The sequence below is a fragment of the Propithecus coquereli genome, unplaced genomic scaffold, assembly GCF_000956105.1.
Source record: "Propithecus coquereli isolate 6110/MARCELLA unplaced genomic scaffold, Pcoq_1.0 Scaffold403, whole genome shotgun sequence".
NCBI lineage: Eukaryota > Metazoa > Chordata > Mammalia > Primates > Indriidae > Propithecus > Propithecus coquereli.
This window is the reverse complement of record NW_012149764.1, coordinates 1,589,058-1,615,299: the sequence shown is the minus strand read 5'-3', so window position 1 is coordinate 1,615,299 and position 26,242 is coordinate 1,589,058. Positions and strand designations below refer to the sequence as shown.

The window sequence follows — 26,242 nt, the reverse complement described above, 5'->3', positions numbered from 1 at the left end:
AAAATACGAAACACATAATTTAGAGATATAGTTTATCTGGACTTGTGGATAAGACACCTGAAGGCAAAGAAAACAGAAAAATTGGTTATAGCTAAGATAAATTGACATAATCATCTTAGCAAATAAGTAAATAGGGAATATTCAGGGTCATACTTAGCCAAGGTATATGCTAAGGCATGATAGGGTACAAACAACACTCATTTACTGAATTCAGTGGATCAGAGTCCTGACATTTACATAGAACCTTATAATAGAGTCAGCTATGAAGAAGCTTCTGTCAGCAAGTAGACATATATCTATGTGTTCACATTCATTACTAAATACATATGCAGAACAATGGAAAGATTTCTGCTATAGAAATGACAAAATAATATGACACATTATTTTTGTGACTTAGTCTATGGTAATCAAAATAGAACAAACAAAATGAACACAGCAGTATCTTTTAAATGTGCACAGAATTGCTTGGGAATTAGCTATTTCAGGAATGTACAGTCCAGAAATAGTTAGCCGCTTTCAATCTGATATGCCAAAAATTGAATAATTTTCTCGAACATATGTTTTAGAAATTTCTGGGGAAAATAGTATGCAAGCAATAACTCATATGAAGAATGTATTTAGTATACAACATAAAAGACAAGCTCATCTGAGGTATCAGAATTAGAGAGTCTATTTCTAGTACCTAAAGAATAACTATTTGTCTTTGCTATTGATGCTTTTTTTAAAAATAAATTCTTCAATATTCTTTCAGGAGCTTAGAATATTCAGAAATGGAAAAGACCTTTAGGAGTCACCTATGCTTGACCCTGGCTCTGGCTCCAGGGACTCCTACAAATGGGTTGATGCTTGCCTTCTTAGCTTTAAAGAACAATGGCTAAGGACATTATAATCTGCCTCTGTTACTCAACCCAGTGTTTAAAAGACTTCCCCATTTCCTACTGCAAGTGTGTGTTCGTTAAAACCTAATTCAGATAATTCATGACACTTCAGTTCCTCATATCATTGTGTCTTTTTCACCCCCTAGAAATTGCCAGTCCTTACTCCAGGGGGGGTTATGCAGGAGCCAAGCCTTTTCCACAGTTTCATGGGACATGATTGAATAAGGGGGAAAATTTATGGATTGGGCATACTTTTTAGTGGCTTTCTCCCTTTTCCTGCCCTTTCGTCATTTTCTAGCTCCTGAATTATCTCCAGCTAGAAGGAAGTATAAAAATTAAAGTAGCTTGTTTTTGCTTCCATAGTTTCATATTGACTTGAGGGCTATATATATATTTTAAATATCTGTGATGTGTTTGTTTGCATCACTCTTGTTCACTGAGAATAATTATATAAAGGGGGAATACCCAAAAGATGGGGTGATTTAAATCTCTTGGGATGTTTTTCTTATGATGCAGTAGCAACTTCCATGATCATAGAACTTATAAAATTTAAGCACTTGGTGGTAAATATCCTCTGAAATGGTCCTGCATTTTCCATCACTCCCTCTTTACAATTACATCATCTGCAGATCCCATTCTGGGTAAGAATGGAGAATATTGTGGTGCTAGCAGTGAACTAAGGTGTAAAGAAATCCCAAATAGCAACAGGAAGTTCATATGGTCCCTATCCCTGTTAGAGCTATTTCCTAGTACTTGTTGGTTGATACATATCATGGACATACATAAAAGGTTAAGTTCTTTTTATGTGATATAATGGTTGACAGCATAGACTGAGTTCAGATTCCAAGTCCATGATTCACCAGCTGTGTGCTTTACACAAATGTAACCATTTTAAACTTCAGTTATTCACCTTGAGTGTGAAATAGGAATTACAACAGTACCTTTCTCATAAAGTCGTGATGAAGATTAAATGAGTTAATACCGGAAAAGCACATGGAATAGTGCCTGTTGCATAGTAAATGGTCAGTAAATATTAGTTATCATTAGCTGTATTTATATGTTTTATTTGTGAAATCTACTTACTAGTGGGGGCATACTTAATCATCCTGCTTCTGCTGTGAAAAGGAAAGGAGGCATCACGTCCTGCATCTGTCAAAGTATTTATTATCCTATATCTATTTGTACAACTTACTTGATTATCCTTAAGTACCAACATCAGATTGCACTATTGTAAGCACAGTTCAGTGGGGCCACTGTCATATTCAGTGGACATAAATTAGAATGACCTCATTTCTCTTTTTATCTAAATTTGACATCAACATGGCTGTTTTATTAAATATGTAATCAAAAAAATAAATAAATGAGATTTCCAGTTGGAAAATAAAACAATTATGGGAAGAATTGTATATGTATTTTAAATGACATTTTTCTATCTGTAAAAAAAATGTCCCATATGGAGTTGTTTCTATTGTCACCTCAGACTAAAATTTATACCTGGATCTGCTGTGGCTCTTTCTGGAAAGGGCTTTTTACCCAGTATGGAATACTTTCAGAACACTATCATTATGTTCCTAACAGTTATATTATAAATTACATTATAAGTATACTAAATACATTCTTCATATGAGTTATTGCTTGCATACTATTTTCCCCAGAAATTTCTAAAACATATGTTCGAGTATGAAGACATGAGGAAATTAACAATAAGCATATTGAAAGCTGTGTTTCAGGAATGCAAAGAGTGGTAGGAAAGTACTGAGAATAAAACATAAAATAGCCCTGTGAGGGGTGACCATGGAGGGAAAAGGATGCAGAAAATAATTCTGAGATAAGGAGCTTGTGCTGAGAGTTTAAGGATGATTAGCACAAAGAAAGGGAGTTGAAGAAAAATGCAAAGGCCCTCCAGGTGGAGAAAACCTTATATAAGCAAAGTGGACAAGCAAGAGAAAATGGCTCTTTGGGGGACCAGCAAAGTGGTAAATATGGTATGACTGAGGAAAGCATTTGAGAACATGGCTAGTACCATGTCTGGAGATCATGCAGGCACCAATCCCTGACAGTTTTTGTAAGGTGGTCAAGGGTTTTGAATTTTTTTGAAGATGAGAGAATCATGGAAAGATTTTTTTAGCGAAGTCTTGATTTCATTTTAAAATATTCTCTTGGCAGCAAAGCCGGAAATATATTGGCAGAATGCTTCAGCAGAGGAAGGAAATCAATTAGAAGGCAATTACAGGGTGAGGTATCCCTAATCCAAAAATCCAAATCCAAAATGTCCCCAAATTTGAAACTTTTTAAGCACCAACATAAGGTAGTAACACCTTTTGCTTTCTGATAATTCATGGTATACAAACTTTGCCTCATGCACAAAATTATTAAACATATTGTATAAAATTACCTTCAAGCTATGTACATAAGGTGTATATGAAACATAAATGAATTTTGTGTTTAGAATTGGGTCCCATCCGTAAGATATCTCATCATGTATATGCAAATATTCCAAAATCCAAAAAAATCAGAAATATGAAATACTTCTAGTCCCAGGCATATTTTGGATAAGGGATACTCACTTGTATAATAGAAAACACTATGAGTTAAGGCAGGTTATATGAGAATGGAAAGAACTGGAAAATTACTTAGAAGATAGAATTGACAGGACTCAGTGATTTGTGTCAGTCTAAGTGAGGGAAGAGTCAGCAATGATTTCCAAACCTGAGAATGGTGGTGCTGCCCTCACCTGAGAGGAGGAGTATATTAATAGAAGAAAGAACAAGAGGGAGAAAGAATCTCATCATATGTTAAATTTTACATTTAGAGGTTCCCATATATCATGGGGGTTCCTAGCAGAGATAACCAGTTGGCTGTTAGAAACCCACATTTAATGTTCTTAAAGTATAACTAGAAAGTAAAGAGAGCAGTGATATCAACCTATATAAAATTGTTTACTAAGAGCATGTATATGGTCATGTAGTACTGTATGTGATGTAGAAGTCTGTGGCCTAAATAAAAATAAGAGCTAAAAATGGAAACCTCAGAAAAATACCAATTTTTAAAGTGCCAGAAAAATGGAGACTCCAAAAGTTTCTTGAGATGTTATGGTGAAAAACCAACTAGGGGAAAAGACATGCCATAGACTAAACTAAGGGACAAGAGAGGTTAAGACAGAGACTTTAATATATGTATAGGAAATGTCTGAAAACATACATACCAAACTGTCAGGAGTGACTAGCTCTGGGAGGTAGAGTTGAAAAGAATAGCAAAAGAACTGGAAATTTAAATTTGGTATTTTATTTTTTAAAATAAAGTATATTCTATCTCTGTGTATATTTTTCTAACTTCTTGTGAGCTTATAAAGTATTTCAAAATAAAAAGTTAAAAAAATCAATTGAAAATGAAAAATAAATGAGCTTAATCAGAACAGAAAAAGGAGGGAAAGGACAACATGGAGTGATCAACAATATCTTACTACAGATAGGTCAAAAAAGATAAGGAATGACAGGAGCCTTTTAACTTGGTATTTAGATTTGGTCACAAGTGACCTATTCAAAGTAGTTTCAATAAAAGGCTAAGGGCAGAAGCTTGACTGCAGTTGTTGGGAAGTAGAAAGTGAGAATGTGGAGAGGTGGCGTCTCATGAAGGAGAAGCTTGAGTGTGAAGGAGGAGAGAGATACTAAGTAGGGATTTAGGGTCCAAGGTGAATAAACTATTTGCTCAAGATCCTTATGGTGGTAAGAGATCCATGCAAGCTACCTTAGTCATGGAGGTTTATTGTGAATCACCCAGAAATGTGAAGTAGTGTGGGCAGTTGACTTGTCAGTTCCTAGTCATTCCAGATCCCAGCTTTTTGAAAGCTGGGATTTTTAGGAAGTTTTATATGCCGTTGAAGAAGTTGCTCAGCAAGATGTATTGGAGGGAAAGGCCCTAAGCTTATTTGTATGCTGAAGGTAGGCACCAGCAGAGGGCAACAGCTCTAAAGTACAGAAACTAGTGGAGGTACTTATTAAAGAAATGTACCTTTAATTTGAAAAATAAATTGAACTATTATTTCTGGGAATGATATTTCATGCAGAATGCCAAACTCGCCGTATTCCAAAGGCTAAGCTGACCAATTTATTTTAAATATATTCACTTTAGAAAAAATTTAATAACACGATATATATAAGCTAGTAATTTCTTCATTTTTCTTCTTTTTCTAAAGCCGGACAACAACTTATCCTTACACTGAAACGCAGATGTACAGCCAAAACACTGGAGGGAATTACTTTGATACTCAAGGGAGTTCCGCACAGGTGACTACTGTGGTCTCATCCCACAGCATGGTGGGTACTGGTGGGATTCAGATGGGCGTCACAGGAGGACAACTCATCAGCAGCTCTGGAGGAACCTATCTGATTGGCAATTCAATGGAGAATTCTGGTCACTCAGTGACACACACGACTCGGGCCTCCCCAGCGACAGTAAGTATTTGAGTTTTTATTTGTTTAATTTAGCTTCTAGGTAGCCTCTATTGAACATTTTCCTCTGTAGAGGAAAAAGGACAACACAGATTAGAGTGGGGCAAGAATGTGTTAAGCAGCTTTAGTTGCTTCATTTTGTAGAATGTAGCATATGTATAGTATTGTGCAAAATGTTACTAATATATATGCCCGCTAATTAAGTGAATTAGAAAGTTTTTATTTCTTAATGGGAAGTTAAGCTGCTCATTTTAATAAGCATTTTTCCTTTATATTCAGTAAAATACTTTACATTTCTACTGAAAGAACTTACTTCAGTATTATGCTTACTTTATGAGATAAAAGCCAAGCAGTAATATAGAGAATAAAATATAATTTAGTCTGAAATTTCCACATCTTCTAACAGTAGTATTTGTGCTAGCTGATTCCGCAGAGAAGTTACGTTATGTAAGGTAGCATTTCCTAAACCTTAGACATTTAAATTTCACCATATTCACATGCCACCTATACTATTTACTGAATATATTTAAAAATTGACTCACTTTAAAAATAGAAAACTATGCATAATATTTTTCTAGTACATATTGAAATCAATACTGAAATATTAAAATTAAAAATGTTTACCTATGTGCCATATGTGAAGTCATGTTGCATTCCACCAGAGAGACACTTTGGGAAACAGTGATATAGGTGATTCAGATGAAAAATATTTGCATTGGCTCTGATCATAGCTATGAGCAAATAATATTTTAGAAACACTCTTGCATAGTTGAGTTTTCAGGTTTTTAAAATTTAATAAGCATATTTATTTTGACACACTGTATTTTAATGTGTTGCATTTATGTCATAGAAATAGTCATAGAAAGTTGTATGGAATTTGATATTGTCCAACTCTGTAACCTGAACTTCCCATTTTCATCTTAACCAAGCATATAAGAGAGAATGGTCATTTAGAGCCACAGCTAAAGCAGCAATGGAGTAGATTTTACATGTTTCATATAAAAGGGTGCTGGGGATTTGAATTAAGTGGATGTACCCCTTTCTCATTACCTTACCACATAGTTTGTTCTTGTAATGACATAGAGGTAGATATAAATTTGGGAGAAAATAATAATATGAGAGGCTTTATATTTCTCATTTTATGGATTTTCTCCAGGATATTATATGTATTTGGTAAGTACTTTGTGTATACTTTGTGTATTTGTAGTAATTACATGTGTTCATACTTTCATCATCCAGTGCCTTTTTAAAACCTTTTATTTTTAATTCACTATTTGTTACTAACGTCAGAACAGGTGACTAGCTGTTCTCAGTGGAACATTCCATTTTGTAATTTTTCTTTGTGATTTTGAAACATTTCCTGTGTGTGTATTTGTCTCGTGCTTTTAATAATATTAAATATAGTATTTCTAAACCTTTTAGTCACCAGTATATTTATGTAGATTAGAAACTAAAGGGAGTTGTCACTAATAAATCACGGCTTCTCTGGACCTCAGTTCCCCTATCAATAAAATAAGGGATTAGTTAGACTAAATGATTTCCTAATTTCCTCCTAGCTTTAAAATCATAATATTTATAAAGGAATTATAAAATATTCTAGATGTAAAAATAACCTATATCTGTACAAGAAAAGGAAAAGAGGTAGGAAGGGGTACCAATACTTTATATCACTTCTAATAAAGGCCACCTAGAGTCATTTTCAGTGAAAAGGAAAATAGTTGCCACTTACCAAAGGCCTTAGGAAAACCGAAAAATGGGGCCTGTGTGTCCTTTCCGACTTTCATTTCATCTACTCTCTTGTGCTAAGATACCATCCTTCCAAACCCCATTCCTTTTCTACCTCACCTCCTCTAGGCATTCCTTCATGCCTTCACACTGATTTCTGCTACCTGAAAATATCCTCATCAACTGGATTTGGGTTTACTAAATTTAATAGTTTTATCACTAAATTAACCAAATTATTTGTTCCAGCTCATGTAAATGCAGTTGCAAACATTAACAGGGTGTATTTCATAGTTTGATAATTTGGTTTTTTGGGGTTAAGGGATACACTTTGGTTTCTGTATAGGTATGAAAGGTGGCATTACTCCTTAAGCTATCCATTACATAGATTTGGTATGTGATTTTTATTATATTAATTGGTAAAATAAACACATAAAATAACTGAAGTAGAACAACTGGGAATACTTGAAAACTATTTAAAAACACTAATTCGTAGTATCAATTGCACATATTAAGCTTATACTTAAAAACATTCATATTTGAGGTTTTGTTAAGGATAAAAATAATGTCTGAAGTGTTTTTTTCCTTTCTTGGATTTCGTTTTCTTTTTTTACAAGAAAATTTCCTTTTTTTAACAAAAGGAGTATAAAAGTTAAATACAAAGATAACTTTTGTGTGGAAAAATCACAAGATGCTCTCACCAAAGCCCATATCGATAGTGGTGTACCTATCTAAATATACCTCTGCTATTGTTTATTATATTACCTTGCATTTATTACAAAAAGGTATATTTGATTTAGATCCTCTTCTCAATCATGCTTAAGATCTTCATCTGCTTGAGTCACAGTGAGGTTGTGATTCTCAGTTTACCATTTCACATCTGTTAACTATAGTAAAATTAACAAAGTTTAAGTGCTGTGAAAACTATTTAAGATTTCCTAACATCCACCTCTTGCAAATGTTAGAAAACTTAATCTTAGATATTTAGTTGTTTTGACTCCTAGAAATCAAGATTTTTTTAAGTAGATGCCGTGTCATTAAAGGGAATTTGCTTGAGTTCATGTATCTATTTCGTTTACTGTAGAACCATACAGAAGATTGCATATGAGCACAATTTTTAACAACCTGGTCAAGATTCATGTTGTTTCTTTCTAAACATTGATCCAGGCTATGTTATATAATTTCAGTTTTTCTGGCTGTTGTTTAATGTTCAGCGTATAATTGATAGCCTTGCTGATGCAACTGACTGTATAGGAGTAGCCTGCGCTGTGGCCAGAATTCCTGACTGGTAATAGTCAGTTGGGCCATTCCTTGAAAGACTATAAGTAAGTGGAATGTATAGTCAATTAATTCAGTCGATATGAAACTAGTTAAGTTTGCGTACTTGGGAACAGCAAAAACCAAACACTTTTACTCAGTTCCTGGCTAGCAAAGTTTCCTGCTCTAGTTCTCAGAATAATTGCCTTGACTCTCTCTTATATTTGACCTGTATCTGTACAGAAATACTTTCATTTAAAATTGCCACAAAGAAAAGTTCACCCCAGTATGCAAATCAGTTTCTCAAGATATGCTAATCAAAAACAGTTAATGATTTGAAATTGAAGCCACTGCTAAGAAAAATAAATGATTAACACTTGAAGCATTTTCTTACTTAGTCTAATATTCAATATAAAACCTAAAACCATCTTTCTTATACTAGAAGGATCTCTGAATCATTAACGAGAATTTTTATTTGAGCACATGATATATTTTTATAACTTTAAATGAAAAAATATTGTGTATAAAGCTGCTTTAGTATTTCATTTTTGGCTTATGCATTGTAAAATTTTTAGTTTTCAAGGTACATAGAAATTTCAATATTTTTCAAAAGATTATGATGGTAGGAAATTAACTTTTATATCATGAATATATTATGGCACAAACTACCAATATTCAGATTTAGTCAAAATATTATTTCTTCTTTTACTTACTATGTTCTTTTATTTGGTCTATAGAGTCTATATGTTTATAAATTCTATATGTATGTATATGTATACATATGTTTTTACTTATATAAATATGCACACATTACACATTTAAAAGGCATTTCCTGCTGATATTAAATAGAAATTTTCAGAAAGATTGTATAACATTTTTATTGAATTATCATTGGATGTGAATTCAGCTAAGTTGCAACTTGAATAAATGTTTTAAATTTCATTAATGTTAGCGATCTATTTATTGTTAATAAGTAGGCACAGTGTCAATAAAGAGGCACAATGTTCAGTAGCACATGAACATTAAGGTAGAAGTGTTGGCTACAGTTAAAACTTCGAACTTATTATACACCTTCCTTCTAACTACATCAACATAATGTTTCCTTATGTGTCTTTATTCATTTGAAACTCTAATGAATTTTTCTTATTTTTCTGTATAATCATAACATTTATGGAATTATAGAGTTTTGGAACCTGAACACAATTTACATTTGAAGATCCAAAATTTGTGAATGTAGTTATTTTTTGTGTGCTCATCACAACACAGTTTATCTTATATAAGACTATGCAATACTTAGCAATTGGCTTTCAGAAGCTTTACTTATTCACTCTTTCATAAAATAACATTTGTATTCATATAATTAAATGGTTATTTATGGAATTTTTTTCTTCATAACTAAATAAGAATACAGTAATCATTTTTGAAACTATGATATGAAAGCTAATTTTGACAGCTTTATTTATATACATTTAGTAATTATATATGTTAGCAGGCTCTTGCTAAAATTAGATCTCAGTAAGAGGCACAAGGAAAATGTGTTGAAAATAATATTATTCTTATTTCCACCTCTTTTGATTAATGTAAAATATTATAATTTCTTTTAATTATTTGGAGAAAAATGTGAATGTCCATCTGCTGCTATATAAGTAAAAGTTTGTTCTAACTTACATAATTTATGGAAAGTTAAAATTCATTTAAGAATTATAGATGATTTTATTTCTTTATCCTTGGCTTTACATGTTTATGAATTTCATGTAAAGAAATGCTTTTTCTAAGAAGATTAATATGGTTAGCTCTCTAGAAAATAATTTTGGTGACTTATTCTTTTGCTGGTATGCTACCAATGGCCATTTGTTTTACTTTAAAATTTTTATTAATTTATTTCTGTGAATCAATTTAAATTTTTAAATTGTACATTCAAAAAATAAAAGGAAGTGCTCTCTCTCTCACCCCTGTTCCCCAATTCTCTTCCTTAGAAGCAACCAATCTTAGAAAGTTCTTTAAGTATCATTCTAGAAATAGTCTATGAATATTCAACCAGAATAGACATATCTTTCTCTCCCATTTTTTAACAGAAATGATAACAAAAATACCGCATCATGCTTTTTTTTTCACCTAACAGTATATCTTAGAGATTTTTTTTCATATCAGTACTTGAAGGGCTTTCTTATATTTATGGGAAACAGTTATATTAGAAGGAGCTCAATTGCCCATCCGCCTTACCAGAGGAGAAAAAAATGTTAAAGTAATAAAATTTGGTGGATCATTGGTTATGGCTCTGTAGAGATAGAAAAGCAATATAGTCACCTGGGATGAAAACTTCTGTTTAGTTATCATATGTGAAGATATGCTTGGAAGAAAATAATTATTCTAAGTCATAAATGTACATAAATTATTATAAATCATAGTTTTCATTTTATATTACAAGAATAGTGATTTCTATTTAAAATAATTTTATCTTCAAATTAGCCTCAATGATTAAAAAAAAACACTGTCCACTTATTTTGGCAGAAGCATGTACCTCCATTATGATCTTAGCATTTTCTGTTTTCCTGTCCCATTTTCCATAGGCCAACCTGATCCCTCAAATAAAACTCCTCAGACAGAGTACCACTAATCCTCTGCTTCCTGCACTAAATCATAAATTGACTGAAGGTTCTGGGACCTCATTTTCAAAGCCCTTAATAAAATGGGACTTTGAGTGACTTGTAGTCTCCATCACTTCATCTATATTCCATTCAGCTGTCAATCAGTTCCACACTGCTCCAGCCTTGAAGCTGATAAGATCTGGAGGCAGTAATTTTACCGTTAAAGCTGTAAGACATTCCACTCCTAGAAATCTTGATAAACTAGAAGGTTAAGACAAACAGAATGACAGGGTCCTTCAGTGTCTTGTGAGCATAACCAGTGAATCCCCCTGAATTTTTAAAGCAAAATACAATAATGAATTATTTTATTTTTCAGCTATTTCATACTGAAACAGCATCTCAGAACACAAGTATATGGTAACATGCCAGAAATAGCAAGATTCTATTTCGTACAAAATCTAGATTAGGAAGGTTTAAGGATGTTTGTAAATTCTACTCATAGATAAGAAAGTAAGCTATGTCTCATAAATTCTTATATTTACAAATCAAATTTCAAATTAGTTTACTAGTTTGAAACTATTATATATTTTAAAGGAAAAAACCTCACTAATTTTGTGCTTCAGTTATAGATATTAGTTAATCCAGATAAAATATAAAATGCATTGGTGGCAAATTAAAATACACTATAGTCTATAAGTTACGGGCGAGTCAATATTATACCCATGAAGATTTAACACTGCATCTTCTGCTGGCCCATGTCTTTAATTTAATGGAAGAAAATATGACACAATGTGTATGACCAATTGTCAGTTCTGTAATGAAAGGGAATTTTTCCATGTTCCTATGCATATTAGTTCATCTTTAAAAGCATGTGATTCGATTACCACTTTCTTAGCACACGTAACTACATTTGCATTTACTGGCCACAGAATTATCTGGTTTCTTTTAAAATCTAGCTGTGGTGTTTGATTGTAACTTTGGTGGCAGTAAATTTCATGGGTTAGGAGTTTTGTAATCTAACTACAGACTGTTAGAAACAATTTTTACACGTTCATTTTAAATTTAATCACTGTAAGTTTTAGTGACTTTCCCATCTGTCACATAAGAAAGGAAGATGTGATTTTTAATTGTGCTTTCAAAATTACAGGAAAGATGCAATTAAGCAAGGGAAGGAAATAAAATATAAAAATAGAAAGGTGGTAAAGAGGTAAGAACTTGTAGATGATATAATTGTGTGCCTGATAAAAATCATAGAGAACCAAATGAAAACTATAAGACAATTTAGTAAGGTGGCAGAGTACAAAATTAATATACAAAGAAACCAATAGCGTTTGTAGATACAAACAACAGTAGTTAGAAAATATAATGCAAGCAAAGATATCATTTATAATAAAATCAAAAAATACCTGGCACTAAACCAACAATATATGTGCAAGATCCAGCTGCTAAATAACACTTTTTAAAGTTTCTGAGGAACACAAAAGGAAACTTGAATAATTGGAAAGGCATACCATATTTTTGAATATGAAATTTCAATATCAAGCATTGAATCTTACTAAATTAATTTAAAATATTCCAACATAATCTCAACCAAAATACTAATAGATTTTTTTTTTACAGGAAAGACTTTATGTAAATAAACATGCAAGAATAGCATAGACAATTTTTGTAAAAAGGAAAATGATGAAGGGTGGGATGGGAGGAAACAGCCTATCAGTTATTAAAACATTACAAAATTATAATAATGAAAACAATTGTCCAGGCATATGAATAGATTAGAGAACATAAATAGGCCAAACACATACAGGAATATAACGTATGATAAAGGTGGTATTGCCTGTCAATGGAGAAGTGATGGATTATAAGTAAATGATATTTGGAACAACTGAATAACCATTTATAAAAGAAAATTGCTAGGAGTTTGAGACCAGCCTAGGCAACATAGCAAAACCCCCATCTCCACAAAAAAAAATTTTAAAAATTAGCTGGGAATATTGGCTCGTGCCTGTAGTCCTAGCTAATTGGGAGGCTGAGGCAGGATGGTCCCTTGAGCCCAGGAAGTCCAGATTATAGTGAGGTACGATTACACCACTGAGACAACAGCCTGAACAACAGAGCAAGACACCACCTCTAAAAAAATAAGAAAGAAAAGAAGGAAAAGAAAGAAAAGAAAATTAGATTGGTTTCATACATTACTCCTGAAACCAAAATTAATTTCACTTGGATGGAAGAATGTGTTTTATTATTCTCTTAGAGTGGGAAGCGTGATATAAAATCCAGAAGCTATAAAGCAAATATTGATAAACTCAATTACATAAAAGTGAAAATATTCTGCATGACAAAAACCACAATAAACAAAGGCAATGGGGAAACAACAAACTGGCATAGAGTTTTGAGACATTATATTCAAAGGACTAATTTTTTTAAATATATAGACCACTCTTACAAATAATGTATAAGAAAAAAAAAAAGACCAAAAATGGGGAAAGTATGTGAACCGGTAGTCCAGTGAAAAGGAAATGAAAAATAAACTACAAAGATGTACCACTTTCATCTCCCATACAGGCAAAACTGAAGGAGTGAGTTAGTAAGCCTTGGCAAATATGTAAGGAAACAGGTACTCTCAATCATTATTGATGGGAATCTAAATTGGCCAAAGATCACAGAGCAATGTGGGAATTTTAATTAAAATTGAAAATCCACGTATCTTTTGACCCAGTGAATCTACTTCTAGAAATTTATCATACTGATGATACTTTTATGTATAGGAAATGCTGCATAGACAACTATATTCATTGTAGAATTATTTGTCGTGGAAAAAGATTGGAAAATGCCTAATTATACATCAGCAGGGAAATAGTTAAATACATTTTAGAGCATTTAGTGGAATTTTATATAGCCTTTAAATAGAGTGAAGTAGCATATAGATAGATACAGATACTGATATGGAAAGAACTCTAAAACATTTTTAAGTGCAAAAGCAAGGGGTAGTTGTGTGTGTTTGTAAATAGAAACATACATTTGTATATTCTTATGTAAGCACAAAGATATCTTTAGAAAGATGCATGAAGAAAAAAGGTGGGAGGTGTATGAATATATTATCCATTCAAAAAATGTAATTTGTTATTTTCAACAATCTCTGGCAATGTCTTAATGATTATAAAATACATCTATTTGGTCATAGTCCCCAAATGCATGTAGGTCAAACAACCCCTTCTTTATGTGCCCCGTTTATCTATGAGATGTCAGGATTCAAATTAAACCTCGATCCTAGGTTTCATATAAAGCCCTCTTTTATTAGAATGTTGAAAGTTTAGACAATGAAAACTGCTATTAAATTTAATTGAAACTCTTAGGGCCATTCTTACTATTCAGTATTTTGGAATGAAAAAGTGAATGTTTTGTATTCGTATTCATGTATTTAGAGTCTGGATTATTTTCTTTAGTCACTCACTCTCTCAAACACTTACTGAGCAATCACTATTGACCAGGCACCATGCTTCTGTGAACATAAAGGTTTACAATATGGGCTAATGGAGCTAGTTCCAGCACTGAAAGGTACCTAATCCTCCAAAGCAAAAAATGGAAATCCACAAATAGCCTGCAGACTTCTTTTAAGTGGTTAATTTCAACATCTCTTACCACATTATTTTTTAAATCACAAATGTTAATTTGTTATAAATTGATGAATTTTAGATTCACCAAAATTGTGCTTATCTTCTGATAATGTTACTAATATAAGTTCAAAATAGGCTAAAGATTGGGTAGGGTTGGGTAGCAAGAGAGTGAAAGAGAAGCACAAATCCAAATAATACTTAGACTGCAAAGTCACCCTTTAAATAGAGTTAGCTGGCACCATTTTAGGCATACCCATTACCTACCTATTTATACTCCCTTAAGTATAATTGCAGTCAGACTCTGGTAAAGAAATGAGATTTTGATCATGTTTTGTTGCAATAGTCCTCAAACTTGAGCATGCATCTTCTGGAGCACATCACTGGATCTTACCCTTACAGATTTTGATTCAATCAGTGTGGGCAAGGGCCCCCAAATTTGCACTTCTAACAAGCACGCAGGTATTACTGAAAATGCTGGTCCAGGGCCATACTTTGAGGAAACCAAAGTAGTTAAATATACTAATTACAACATGAAAATATTCAGAATAAATTATAAAAGGCAGGGACCATTTGAAAATGTAAGTTTGAGTTTGAATCCTAGTACTTAATTCTAACCCAGCAGTTTCCTGAGGGTAATTCTAGCCACCAAGTGCTTCTGCAGTTGATGTCTCAGAATAATCAAAGAAAGTCCAAGAAGACAGTCTTAATTTCAGCCCACCATCCCAATTTAAACAAACCAAATGTTTTCAGAACACATTCAGTTTATACAGGATTTTATCCCTATCAAAATGCTCACAATAATTTGAGGTGGTACAAAATTGCCAAAGCTTCAGGTTGAAAGCATAATAATTTAATTTTTTCTCTATATGTCATAAAATTATCAGTAAGTAAATTATCAGTGAAAATATTTCCTATAATTGAACATTTGTAAGACCTAAAATTTCTTTTCTCTAAATGCCTACTTAGTGTATAAGATCAAGATTTTGTCTTTAGCTACTTTTCTGGTCCAAGAAGACATGAAAAGCAGTTAGCTAGGTGTGTTTTCTGGGTATCTTAGAAAAATTTTAAGGATTGAAAGACAGCCTGTTCTGAATCTCTCACAGTTAAGCTTCTTTCAGAATTGCTGTGAAAATAATGTATATATTAAATACATACCAATTTCTATAGGACTTGAATATAAAACTTAAAGAGCATTATCATATCTAGAGCCATAGCTTGATTGTGGGTGTTTCTGTGTGCATTTGCCAGGCCTCCTGGTTTCAAGATGTATTCTGTAGATCCTTAGAAGAAAGTATTCATTGAATAGAAGGGAATTGATACTGATTTAACTGCTTAGTGCAGATATTCAAAATTTTAAATCCACAACCTGAAATGAGAAATATCTTTACATTGTGGCCTAGTACTCACACTCACATACTACATTCACAGGTGTACATCTACACACACATTTATATGACTATGTATATACATGTACACATAAACATACGAGGGAAACCAAAGTTCCATGAAGGGATACTTAGTCATACTGTGTACAGTGAACTCTTATTATTTTCTACTCTATTTGATTTTTTAACTTTTTAGAAATGCTGGTAAGGACCTACATAATTGATTTTATAACTCACTAATTGGTTGTACCTTACCATTCTGAAAAGCACTGCTTTGAGCAAATTGAAGAGGAGATCAAAGCATTAGCAAAATATGCATGTGAGAGAGTCTCCATTGTTGGGTTTTGCTTTGTTTTGGCATGTCTAACAAGTGCCTAAATGATTCTGATACTGCTATTCTAGGACCGCATTTTGAAAAACCTCAGTTTTAGTGATTATATACATTAAATACAAAGTGAAAATGTTCTTTCCTTTGTTATTCCTGGTTGCAGTGCTTCCTGTTAGAAATCCCTCTCACTACACACACACCAGGAGGCTGTCATTTCAAACAGGTGTATGAGCAGTGGCTACGTGATGATATCAGACATCACAGATACCTTTTCTGAACAAAAGTCTCCACGTAGAAATGTTTCTTTCTTACCTGATCTCAGATGCAACAAAGTTTAAAGTCCTAGAGTTCAAAAGAGAAATTACTCAGAAGGAAATTTCTGATCATAAGTGTATCCTCTTGATTGGGTTTTTCTAAAGAATTCACTGGGGTTTTTTTCCACGATGAAACAGAAATGGTACTTCTCTGAGAAAGCACTCACTGATGAGGTTAAAATACTAGCCTGTATTGACAAGAAAATGCAATCATACGTTAGGATAACAATTTTTATGATTAAAATTTTATTATCCAGTCAAAAATTTTTGTTGCCTTGTAACTTGATCATTTGAAATCATTTTCAAGTAACACTTATCAATCTTATTTAAAGTATTTTCTATTAGAGAGTAAATCTTGTTAACAGTAAATCATTTAGCAAATTTTAATTTTATAAGCCACTCCTCAGAAGATAGTTTCATTACAATTTGAGATATTCCAACTTTATTTATATTCATGTTATATTTGTATGTAATGAAAATAATGTTGAACTTACAGTAATAAACCTTGGATTTCAATCTTATAGTTGATATTAATACTTATATAATCTCAAGAGAGCCCCTCAATCCCAGGGAGCCTCAGTTTTCTAATCTGTAAATAGGAGATAATATTCCTTGCCTTTCCTATTTTACAAAGTTACTGTGAAGATCAAGTAAGAATTAATGTAAAAAGGCTTTATAAATCATAAAGTATTAAGTATTCTATTTTCAAATCACTAACAGTTCTATAAAAGAAATAGTTTCTACCAATTTTAATTCTAGTGGTACTTGAATATATCCATCTTGACCTTTAGTCTTTAAAAAAAAAGATTAAAATTCCATTTTGGAGTCAGGAGAACATGCCTTGACCTATAAAGATAATAAATAAGATGATATAATTGTTCTTTTTCTTTCTGTCTTATTAGTGTGTAGTGGAATGAAAGGTCGATATTTACATTAAGAGAGAGTCCTAATTATCCATGTATATGTTATTCTATTAGTGACATTGCATAGATATACATAAATGTGTATACAAACTACATGTCCAAGGGAGGCTCTTTTTGCCCCGTGTAAACCATACAAAAGCCTCAGCATCACTGCCTTTTCCTGCATTTCAAACTGAGGTTTACCTTTTTGGAGTTATCAAGTGCCCCTAAATGAACCGTGTGCTCCAGCCAGTCTTGATTAACTGGTATGAGAATTATCTGTGAGTGGCACAGATTTTACTGAAGATTTTGTAGGGGAAAGCAAAGATGGTGTATTTGAAGGATTTGTTCTGTAAAATTTGGATTCAGTCAAGAGGCCACACTGAAGGATCCAGAAGGCCACATGTGGCCCCAAAGCCACAGGTTCCCCAGCCCTGGTTAGCATCACACTCTCCGAAACACAGTCACACAGAGCCTCTTTGCATCACCTTATTCTCCGCAGTCTGTCTTTCTTTCTGCCAGTGATTATTCACTTCCATTCCTTCCAGATCTAGGATTGTTCCAGTCTCCTCCAAATCTCTGAGCCCTTCAGTGAGCAATTAAGCCTGGTAGAAACTGCAAAACAAAGGGACATCCCATTAGAAGGATTCTCCTTCATTGGAAGGCAATGGGGAATTATAAATAACAGTGGGAATGATAAATATTAATAATAGGGAAAACTTTTTTTCTATTACATTTTTCTCTTTAAAAATATGCACTTCCTTAGAAAAAAACACAATATTGATCCATTCTTTGAGCATGGCAAAAGAGAACACAAGAACAGTGTTCACTGACCATCCAGACCTCATTTGACTCCTTGTCTACTCACTGCCATCTTCTTTTTCTGGGGGCTTAGGTAGGACTTTTCTCTGAGGTCCCTTTTGGGACACTGATTCTTGGTTGGATATTGTATAAACCTCAAGGTAGGTCTGGGTGCCTGGAGACTATCTACCTGTCTTTAATTCCAGCAGTAGGCAGCATTAGCATTTTAGTGACTGGAAAAGAGTTTTCACCCTGAGTTTTAGGCCACATGTTTATCACACTGTGTCTCTGTCCTCCATCAGGTAATAGCTGCCCTGGCCCTTACAGGTCCTTCTTAGATGGGTTGCTGTATCTTTGTAGGAGCTCCATTGAGTTTCATGTTTTCCCTCCTGGATGTGAAATATGACATCTCCCTTGCCTTTTCTGAATTTCTAATCCTAATTCCTAAGAAGCTCTGGAAGATTACCTTCATTACTGCAGTCTGCCATAAAATGTGCATTCTTGGTGTACTAAAAAGAAATGATGTACTCTGCCTTACAGAGCCATTGCATTTTTTTTCTTGAATCTACCCCACAAGAATTAAGGTCTGCTTGCCATGGGATCATATTTTTGTCACATTTGTGATCATGCCACTTTGTACCCCAGAAGCAAATTAATTGGTGTAGTCTCTGGCACTCCAGACTTAGTATGGAGACCCTTTTGCTCAGATGAGGGCAACCCACTTATATACCATGCCTGGGATTTGTCTTTGCAGAATTCAGTGTTTGGAAGAGCCAGTTACTTCTGCATTTACTTTAGTTCTCCAATTCCTACCTGATGCCCCAATTCAAATATTATTTTCTCATAGTAACTGGTATTATCTTCTTTACTTTCTTCACCCAATTTAAGTTACTCATAGCAAAAGTCATAAGAGGTGGGTTCTTGTACTCTCTAATGAACTCTAATTTTCTCTGAATAACCTACATTGTGAACCACTCTCTCAGCAAGATGCTCCGACCAGGTTGATTTTTCTGATTATGCTCCATAGCACCTTGTCATATGACACATTGCAAAGAGGTCTTTTCATCTTCCTGGTAATATATGGTCAGAAATCTGGCATATTAAATGTAGCAAGTTCTCCACAAGTTCTCCACCTGACCTTTGACTCTTCAACCTTTGCAGGCATTCTGTCAGGGTCACATTTGAAGCTTTGAGACCTCATATAATTCCTAAGGCTGGGAAATTTTTTATTCATCTTTATCACTTTTCTGCCCTAGAGGCCAGCCACTCCTCCAGTGTTTCAGCAGTCTGTCTAAATGCAGTACAGAATCCTCCTCTCCATTTTCTGAAGATGTTTCTGGCTTCCAATAGTACTAGACAAAGGGTTCCCATAATTGACTGATAACCAGTCTTAGAGAAGATTTCCATTCTCCCGGGAGTCATCTTCTAGATAGTCAATCTGGAGAGTTTTAAATCATCCCAAATATATTGCCAAGGGGGTCTTCTTTTATCTTCCAGAAAAGAATCTAGTTTTTCGAAGAAGTCATGTGCCCATAGTGGCTGAAATGGATATCAGTCTCTTACCTGCTATTTCACATGGGTAGTTTCTACATCCCACCTACTTCAGTGATGTCACTTAATGCCTTGTAAGCCTGTCTTTCCAGACTGAATATCTCATCTCAAATGAAGCACCCCACCATTTGATCTCAGAGGAGTTGCCATAGCTTCTTATCTGATTATGAGGCAACAGTCCAGGACCATCAGGAACCAGTCTTGACTCCCAAGCGCCTTGTATCCTAGCATTAGAAATTCATGGGAAGGATGTGCACCCTATTGGTGACTCAAACCAAAGGTGATTGTTTAGTAGATACAACTGATCACTGTATCTTAGTTCAGAGAACTGATTTTTTAAAAAATAAGCAGGGATATTTTCATAGTCTAAAGCTTCATTAGTTTAAGTAAAAAATGGAAAATGTTTACCATGCCCACTTTTTAATTGGAAAAAAAAGAATTTTTTAGTCATAAAAAATATTTGGCTCTGTACCATTAAGTAAAAAAAGAAAGAAAATTTAAAAAACAAAAAGAGAATCTAAGAGAAAGGAAAAGATATGTAGAAAAAAAGGAGCAACAGTCAAGAAGAGAGACATCATTGAGACCTGGAATTAGTCTGACTTTCAAGTTGTCACAGGCCTCTTGTTAATCTGATTACAATACTTTGCACTAGAGTTGAAATTTCAATAACAAAATGATCAGTATTCTTAGAATAAAGATTATGCAGCAGAGAAATGAATAGGAAAACATTTTAGAATCTATTCATGTCAATGTGTTTGATATGTGTATTTGAAACATTCTAATCACACAGTGATGAAATAAAGGCCATTGTGTTCATTTCAAGTAAAAATAAGGCACTACCAAGCTTTCTGCCTTAGACTCCCCACCTTTAGATCTGTAATTCAAAACTATGTTTGTATTCTACCTTTTTATTCTCACTGCTGCCTTACTATCAGGCTTTCATAGATGATAACCATAGCTTCCAAATTAGTTTTCCTGTCTAGATCCCTCCCATCCTACATTATATCCCAAATTAATACATAAAGTGCTGCCACATCAGATTAATTCCCTTTCTCAAGACTTTTCAACAATGGCTCACATCCTATTTAATTAAAGATCCTAGCCAAGAAATTGCAGTCTGTCCAACTTAATTTACCTATCCCTAGAGGAACCTTACCCTTTAGCCAATTTTACCCTTCCTAGAACTTACATTGTAGTGTCTTATCTTGTTTGCTCTGCCTAAATGTTCACTAACCTGCCCCTATCAGAATGCCAGGCATGATTTGTCAGTTCTCTACTAAAGAACAGCCTTACCCATGCTTTGTCTAACTGTAACAGCAAGAAGTAATTCTCCCCTCTCTCCTGTCCTCTATATTCTAGTAATATTTAATTCATTCTGGTTATTCATTCTATATATATATATATAGTCCTTTATAAATGAATAGACCCATTGTGTCTCTTCTACCAATTAGTCAAGCAATGATAAATTTGAATCACTTTTAAATTCTAGCTACCTGGTAATCTAGCTATTTAATCATTTACATTGTATGAAGCTACAGTGATATAGTATCTTTGATGAAGTTAGGAACATTTCCTCAGATGATATATGACAATATCATGTTGAACATTTGGGCCAATAATCTTTTGGATCCACGAGCCTACTTTTAAGGAAATTTTCCATCTGTCTTACCTGATCATCATTTCCTATATGACAGTTACAGGTATTGTGGTGGAATACCATTTAATGTTAAGTATATTTCTACCTGAGAGAATTTATAAGTTTTTCCTAAGGAATGAATTTGATTTTTTAAATGATCTACAGTAAATTGATGGCATATGATCTCACCAGTTTACTTCTGTTTCAGTGTTTTAGGTGTCAAATACTGAAATGTACCATCTTTTTCTTGAGATTGGTCAAATTCCAGAAGATTGAACAAATATTTTCTCAAATATCTAATCTATAGTAATGCAAAAGTTAACAAATTAATTTCATTCTTGATGAGCCTGGTAGAAATTTATCCTAATTCACTAACATTTTATTAGCTTATTTGCACTCCATTCCTCTGTTCCTCTTTGCAACTCCTCCTTATGTACATCAATAATTCCTTTGGAATAATAACACCGATTAATCTTCCATAATTTTATAATATCAAAATGTTGCCTCATTATTACTCTTCTTCCCCATTTTTATATTATTCCTCTAACCTCTCTTTCATCCTCACTTTCCCTCTGTTGTCATAATGTATTCCCATAGATGGTAATCTCTTCTCATACCCTTGTCCCTGAAAGCTTCTGTTCAACCCAGAAACATTTATTGAGCACACTTCAGCCCTTACCTATTTTAACCTTGTGACTAGTGCTGTCCGTTATACTTAGCAAAACCCATCTCCTGACCTTATCTGAAAACCAACATTTTTCAACATCCATATACTTCCTTCAGAACCTTAATGACCTTGTTTCTTCCTTGACTTCCACATACCAATATATAATTCCAACCTGTGTTTTTCAGCCTTTCTGAGACCACCCATATACCATACCGTACAACCTAGATTGCTTGCCGTGTCCCAAATATGGACACACCCTGTGCTTTCTTGCCTCCTGGCTTTGTTGAGTCTATTTTTCTTCCCTAGAACATCTTTTCCCCCACTTTTACCCACTGAAACCCTTATATGTTTTTAAAGCCTGGGTTCTGAATTTGAGGAGTCTATGAATTCTGAGAAAGTGAATGCACATTTTGTGGTGTTCTTAAATACATTGTTTTTCAAGTAGAGGGTTCGCAGTTTTTATACATCCTCAGAAGGTGACCAAGATTCCTCCAAAAGTTAAAGGATACTGTTTTCATTTTCTTCTACCTTTCTGAACTATGCTTTTATTTTTGTTCTTCGTATAGCTTTGTTTGTATAATTATGCATTTGTTTATAATGCATAATATGACTACATACTCTAGTCTCTCAGTAGATTGTAATATTTGGATTATGAAGTTTTGTTTAACTATGGTTTCCTGCATACTGCCCTATATATGATAAGTATGCAGTCACTGTGTAATAAATAAAACTCATCCTTTAAAAAATGTAATTTTAATCTACCATGGGATTAGTTAAAGAAATGTAATTGTGTCTGTCATCCTTTCATGAGATTAGAATTCCCTTCAAAGTTGTAGGTTTGTTTTTTAATGAATATGATAAATACATGTTAAGTTTTTTGTATGCTTCTCAGAAATTCTAATCAGTGAGATGGTAACTAAATGTTCTAGATGTTCCTTTGAATTAATTAATAAGCCTCAAGGAATTCATAGGTATTTGGAAGCCTGTACATTTCCAAGTAGGCTCCAACATGCATGCTCTGAAACTGGTTGTCTTACTTATAGAGAAACTCAGTGTTTATTTCTTGATTGTCCTATCATTCCATGTTTCCTCCTTTCTGTTCCCTGGTGTCCACAAATTCAGCACAGGCCTGAGTCAATTAGGCAGAAGATTACTAAAGCTAAAAGAAATAGTTTATTTGTTATTTATATTACAAAATGATATGAAGAAGAACCAAAATTCTGAAGGCCCAGTGCATTCTAGAAAGGCAGTATGTCTGTCACTGGGGAGTCCAGTTTGACCAACATACATCTTCTTGCTCCTTTCTTGCTCTTTTCCAAAGCTCTTCAAAAACTGACCAGAAATTTGAAGGCTGTTTCCTAACAACCTTCCTTGCCTTCTAGGGAATTCTCTGGAAATCTAGGACCACTCATATTTCTATTAAAGAGTAGCAATTTTAGTAATAGAAGCAGATCTTTAACTTTTTTCCCAGAAAAAAAGTGCTGAGCTGTCTTTCTAACTTAAAATTGCTTCCTAACAAATCCAGAGTATGGACTTCATCAGCGTTGCTCAGTGATTATATTTCTTACAATTTTTAACCTTTTATTTAAACCTCTAATATCATAAGTTATGGACCATTTTATTTTTACTTAGTAGACTGAAGTGTTACTTCAAATTCCCCACACTCAAACTTTAAAGAAAATGTAAGCATTTTAGCAAATTAGGGTTTTGTGCAAATTCTTCCTAGAAGTGATTTATTTATACTCACATGAATATTTTCAGCTGTTTTCTAATCTATGTTTTCTCTTTGAAAACAACAGCACTTATAGATCCTCTTTTAAAAGATGTAATACAAAGTACTTTATACTTTCACAGTTTAACATTTTGGAAAAATGTTTGTTTACTCATTACATGTACATTACTCTTTCTCTAATGTATCTTTTCTCACTCGCGCAATATCACTTTCTTCAGTTTATTTTCAAGTGTAATGATAAAATGCATTAACATCCCTCTGGCGGAGAGAATGTTTTAGGAGCTAGTTTACTTAATTTTGTGATTTAAAAAAGTTAACAATCGAATAAATTATATTACATCTTCTTATGATTTAATTTAATATCTTTTCAAAGAATATTTTTCTATAATTTCTTAACCTAACATATTCTTCTCAGTATTATATTTTATTAACTCCAAGGAAGAACCAGCAACTTGGGAAAATAATATGAAATAAAATTAAAGCTATTAATTCCCAAGTTGTTTAGAAGAAAATTAGATTTAATGTTGATATAATTGATAGTGAACATTCTATGTATAAAGTGTTCTACTATAAAGAAATTGGAAACTTGATAGAAAATTAAAAGACTTTGCTATGTATATTACTGTCTATCATTTTTGTGTAGGAGGGGGCAATATGTTAAAATTTCAAGGCATCATCAATTTGTATAGCCAATGTAAAGTATGAGAAAGTTAACTATGTTTTAAAGCCTTAAATATTTTTATAACTGCTTATACTGAATTTTTAATGTGATCAGATTGTTAAAATAAAAATAATGAGATCGATTTTCTCTCTTAAATTGCATAATATGACTTTTTAAAAAACTTTAGTTGATATTACTAATATAACCCAGTATTAAATACAGGGCGTTTAGTACCTGTTTTTTAACAGAACATGCAATAATACCAGGAGTTGAAAGATAGATAACTTTAAATATGTGCTTATCAAGAATGAATCACATTTATCATTGGCATCTGCTACTTAATTAAGGTTTTTGTGATTGCTTATGGTATGCTGAGATTACATGGAATAAAGCTATTTTCTGTGATTGTCCCTTTTCTTTGTTGGCTCTGAATTATTTTCTCTTCTACATTCCATTTCTGCTGTCATTCCTAATATCTTTGCCTCACCACCACATCCAAAAATATAATATAGGGACCATGGTTGCATCATAAAGTTTGTTCATAATAGTGACCCCCCATTTCCAAATTTTAAGAGAGGGTTATATAGATTAAGTAGCTTTTGAACATTAATGAAGGAATCTTTGTACATTTGCATTCAAATACTAATACATATTAAACTCAGAATCAGTAGTATGATTTTTCTTTCATGACAGAATAGAACAAATATTAAATACTCTTCAGGTGGGAGACTATTTACAAAGAGAGAGGTTACTATCCCACATCTTGAACTGTGAAAGTCAAGAACGTTTTTTCATAACTAGAAAAATCCACCAGGGTTCCTGCTCCTCAAAATCTCCATTCTGGTTATAATTACAGAATGTTCAAAAAGGTTTACCTTTGTGATTGGGCGTATTATTAGTGTGCATATTTTTATTTTATTCTCTGGGGGTGGGGGAAAGAAGGGGTGAAAACACATTTAGTGATAGCTATTCATTAGCCACCATTGAAGAAGTAATTGAGCTTTAAAGAGTCTATCAAAAATTCTCTGGTCAGCCTTTTATTACTATCTTGTCTTGAGCCCTTTTTTTAATGACATCTATTATCAGATTGAAATGGCGATTGAGACGCTGCAAAAGTCTGACGGTCTATCCACTCACAGAAGCTCTCTTCTCAACAGCCATGTAAGTTGCCTCTTCTTCATGTACACTAATCTCTTGCTTGTTCTGCATGTGTTGCTTGCCTCTAAATGCTTGTTTTATTTATTTACTTATTTATTTTGCTTCTTAACCTTCCTTTCTCAGTCCCTTATGATCTCTGTATCATTTAATGGCTATTTTGTACAGTGGAATATCTAAAAAATAGAGCCCCAAGTGTAATGCTTTATTAGGTTTCTGTACTGTTTTTGGTACAGATATAACATTTTCAAGTTAATAAGTAATGAGCTGCCATTTATTTGTAAAAAGTAACTAATGGGAAATTAAATATTTAAAATATTCTAGTTTGATATTTATTGTGAAGCAAATACTTGTACACTGCATCTCTATGTCTGAGATAGAGAAGCAGTTTTGTCTACTATTGTGACCAGTAATATATTTTAAATGGAAAAAAGATGATTAATGTCAAACACAATGATAAACTGTTTGAAAATGATTTGTATAAGGTGGACAGTAATCAGCCTTATAGATGAGCTCAGATCCTAAGACCTAAAGAGAAATAAAACTGAGCCAAAAGAAAAAGTAAAGCTGTAGATAACACATAAATTGCTAATAATT

At 33.2% G+C, this 26,242-nt stretch overlaps 1 protein-coding gene across 2 annotated transcripts in view; it reads left to right on the top strand.

Moving 5' to 3' along the window:
- Positions 1-26,242, top strand: part of RFX3 (regulatory factor X, 3 (influences HLA class II expression)) — a 358,295-nt gene that overhangs the window by 248,464 nt on the left and 83,589 nt on the right. For both annotated transcript variants that reach the window (XM_012652878.1, XM_012652879.1), the window contains 2 exons: positions 5,074-5,332; positions 25,577-25,651. In XM_012652878.1, the coding sequence (XP_012508332.1) occupies positions 5,074-5,332; positions 25,577-25,651 (334 nt within the window). The remainder of the gene's footprint in view (positions 1-5,073; positions 5,333-25,576; positions 25,652-26,242) is intronic.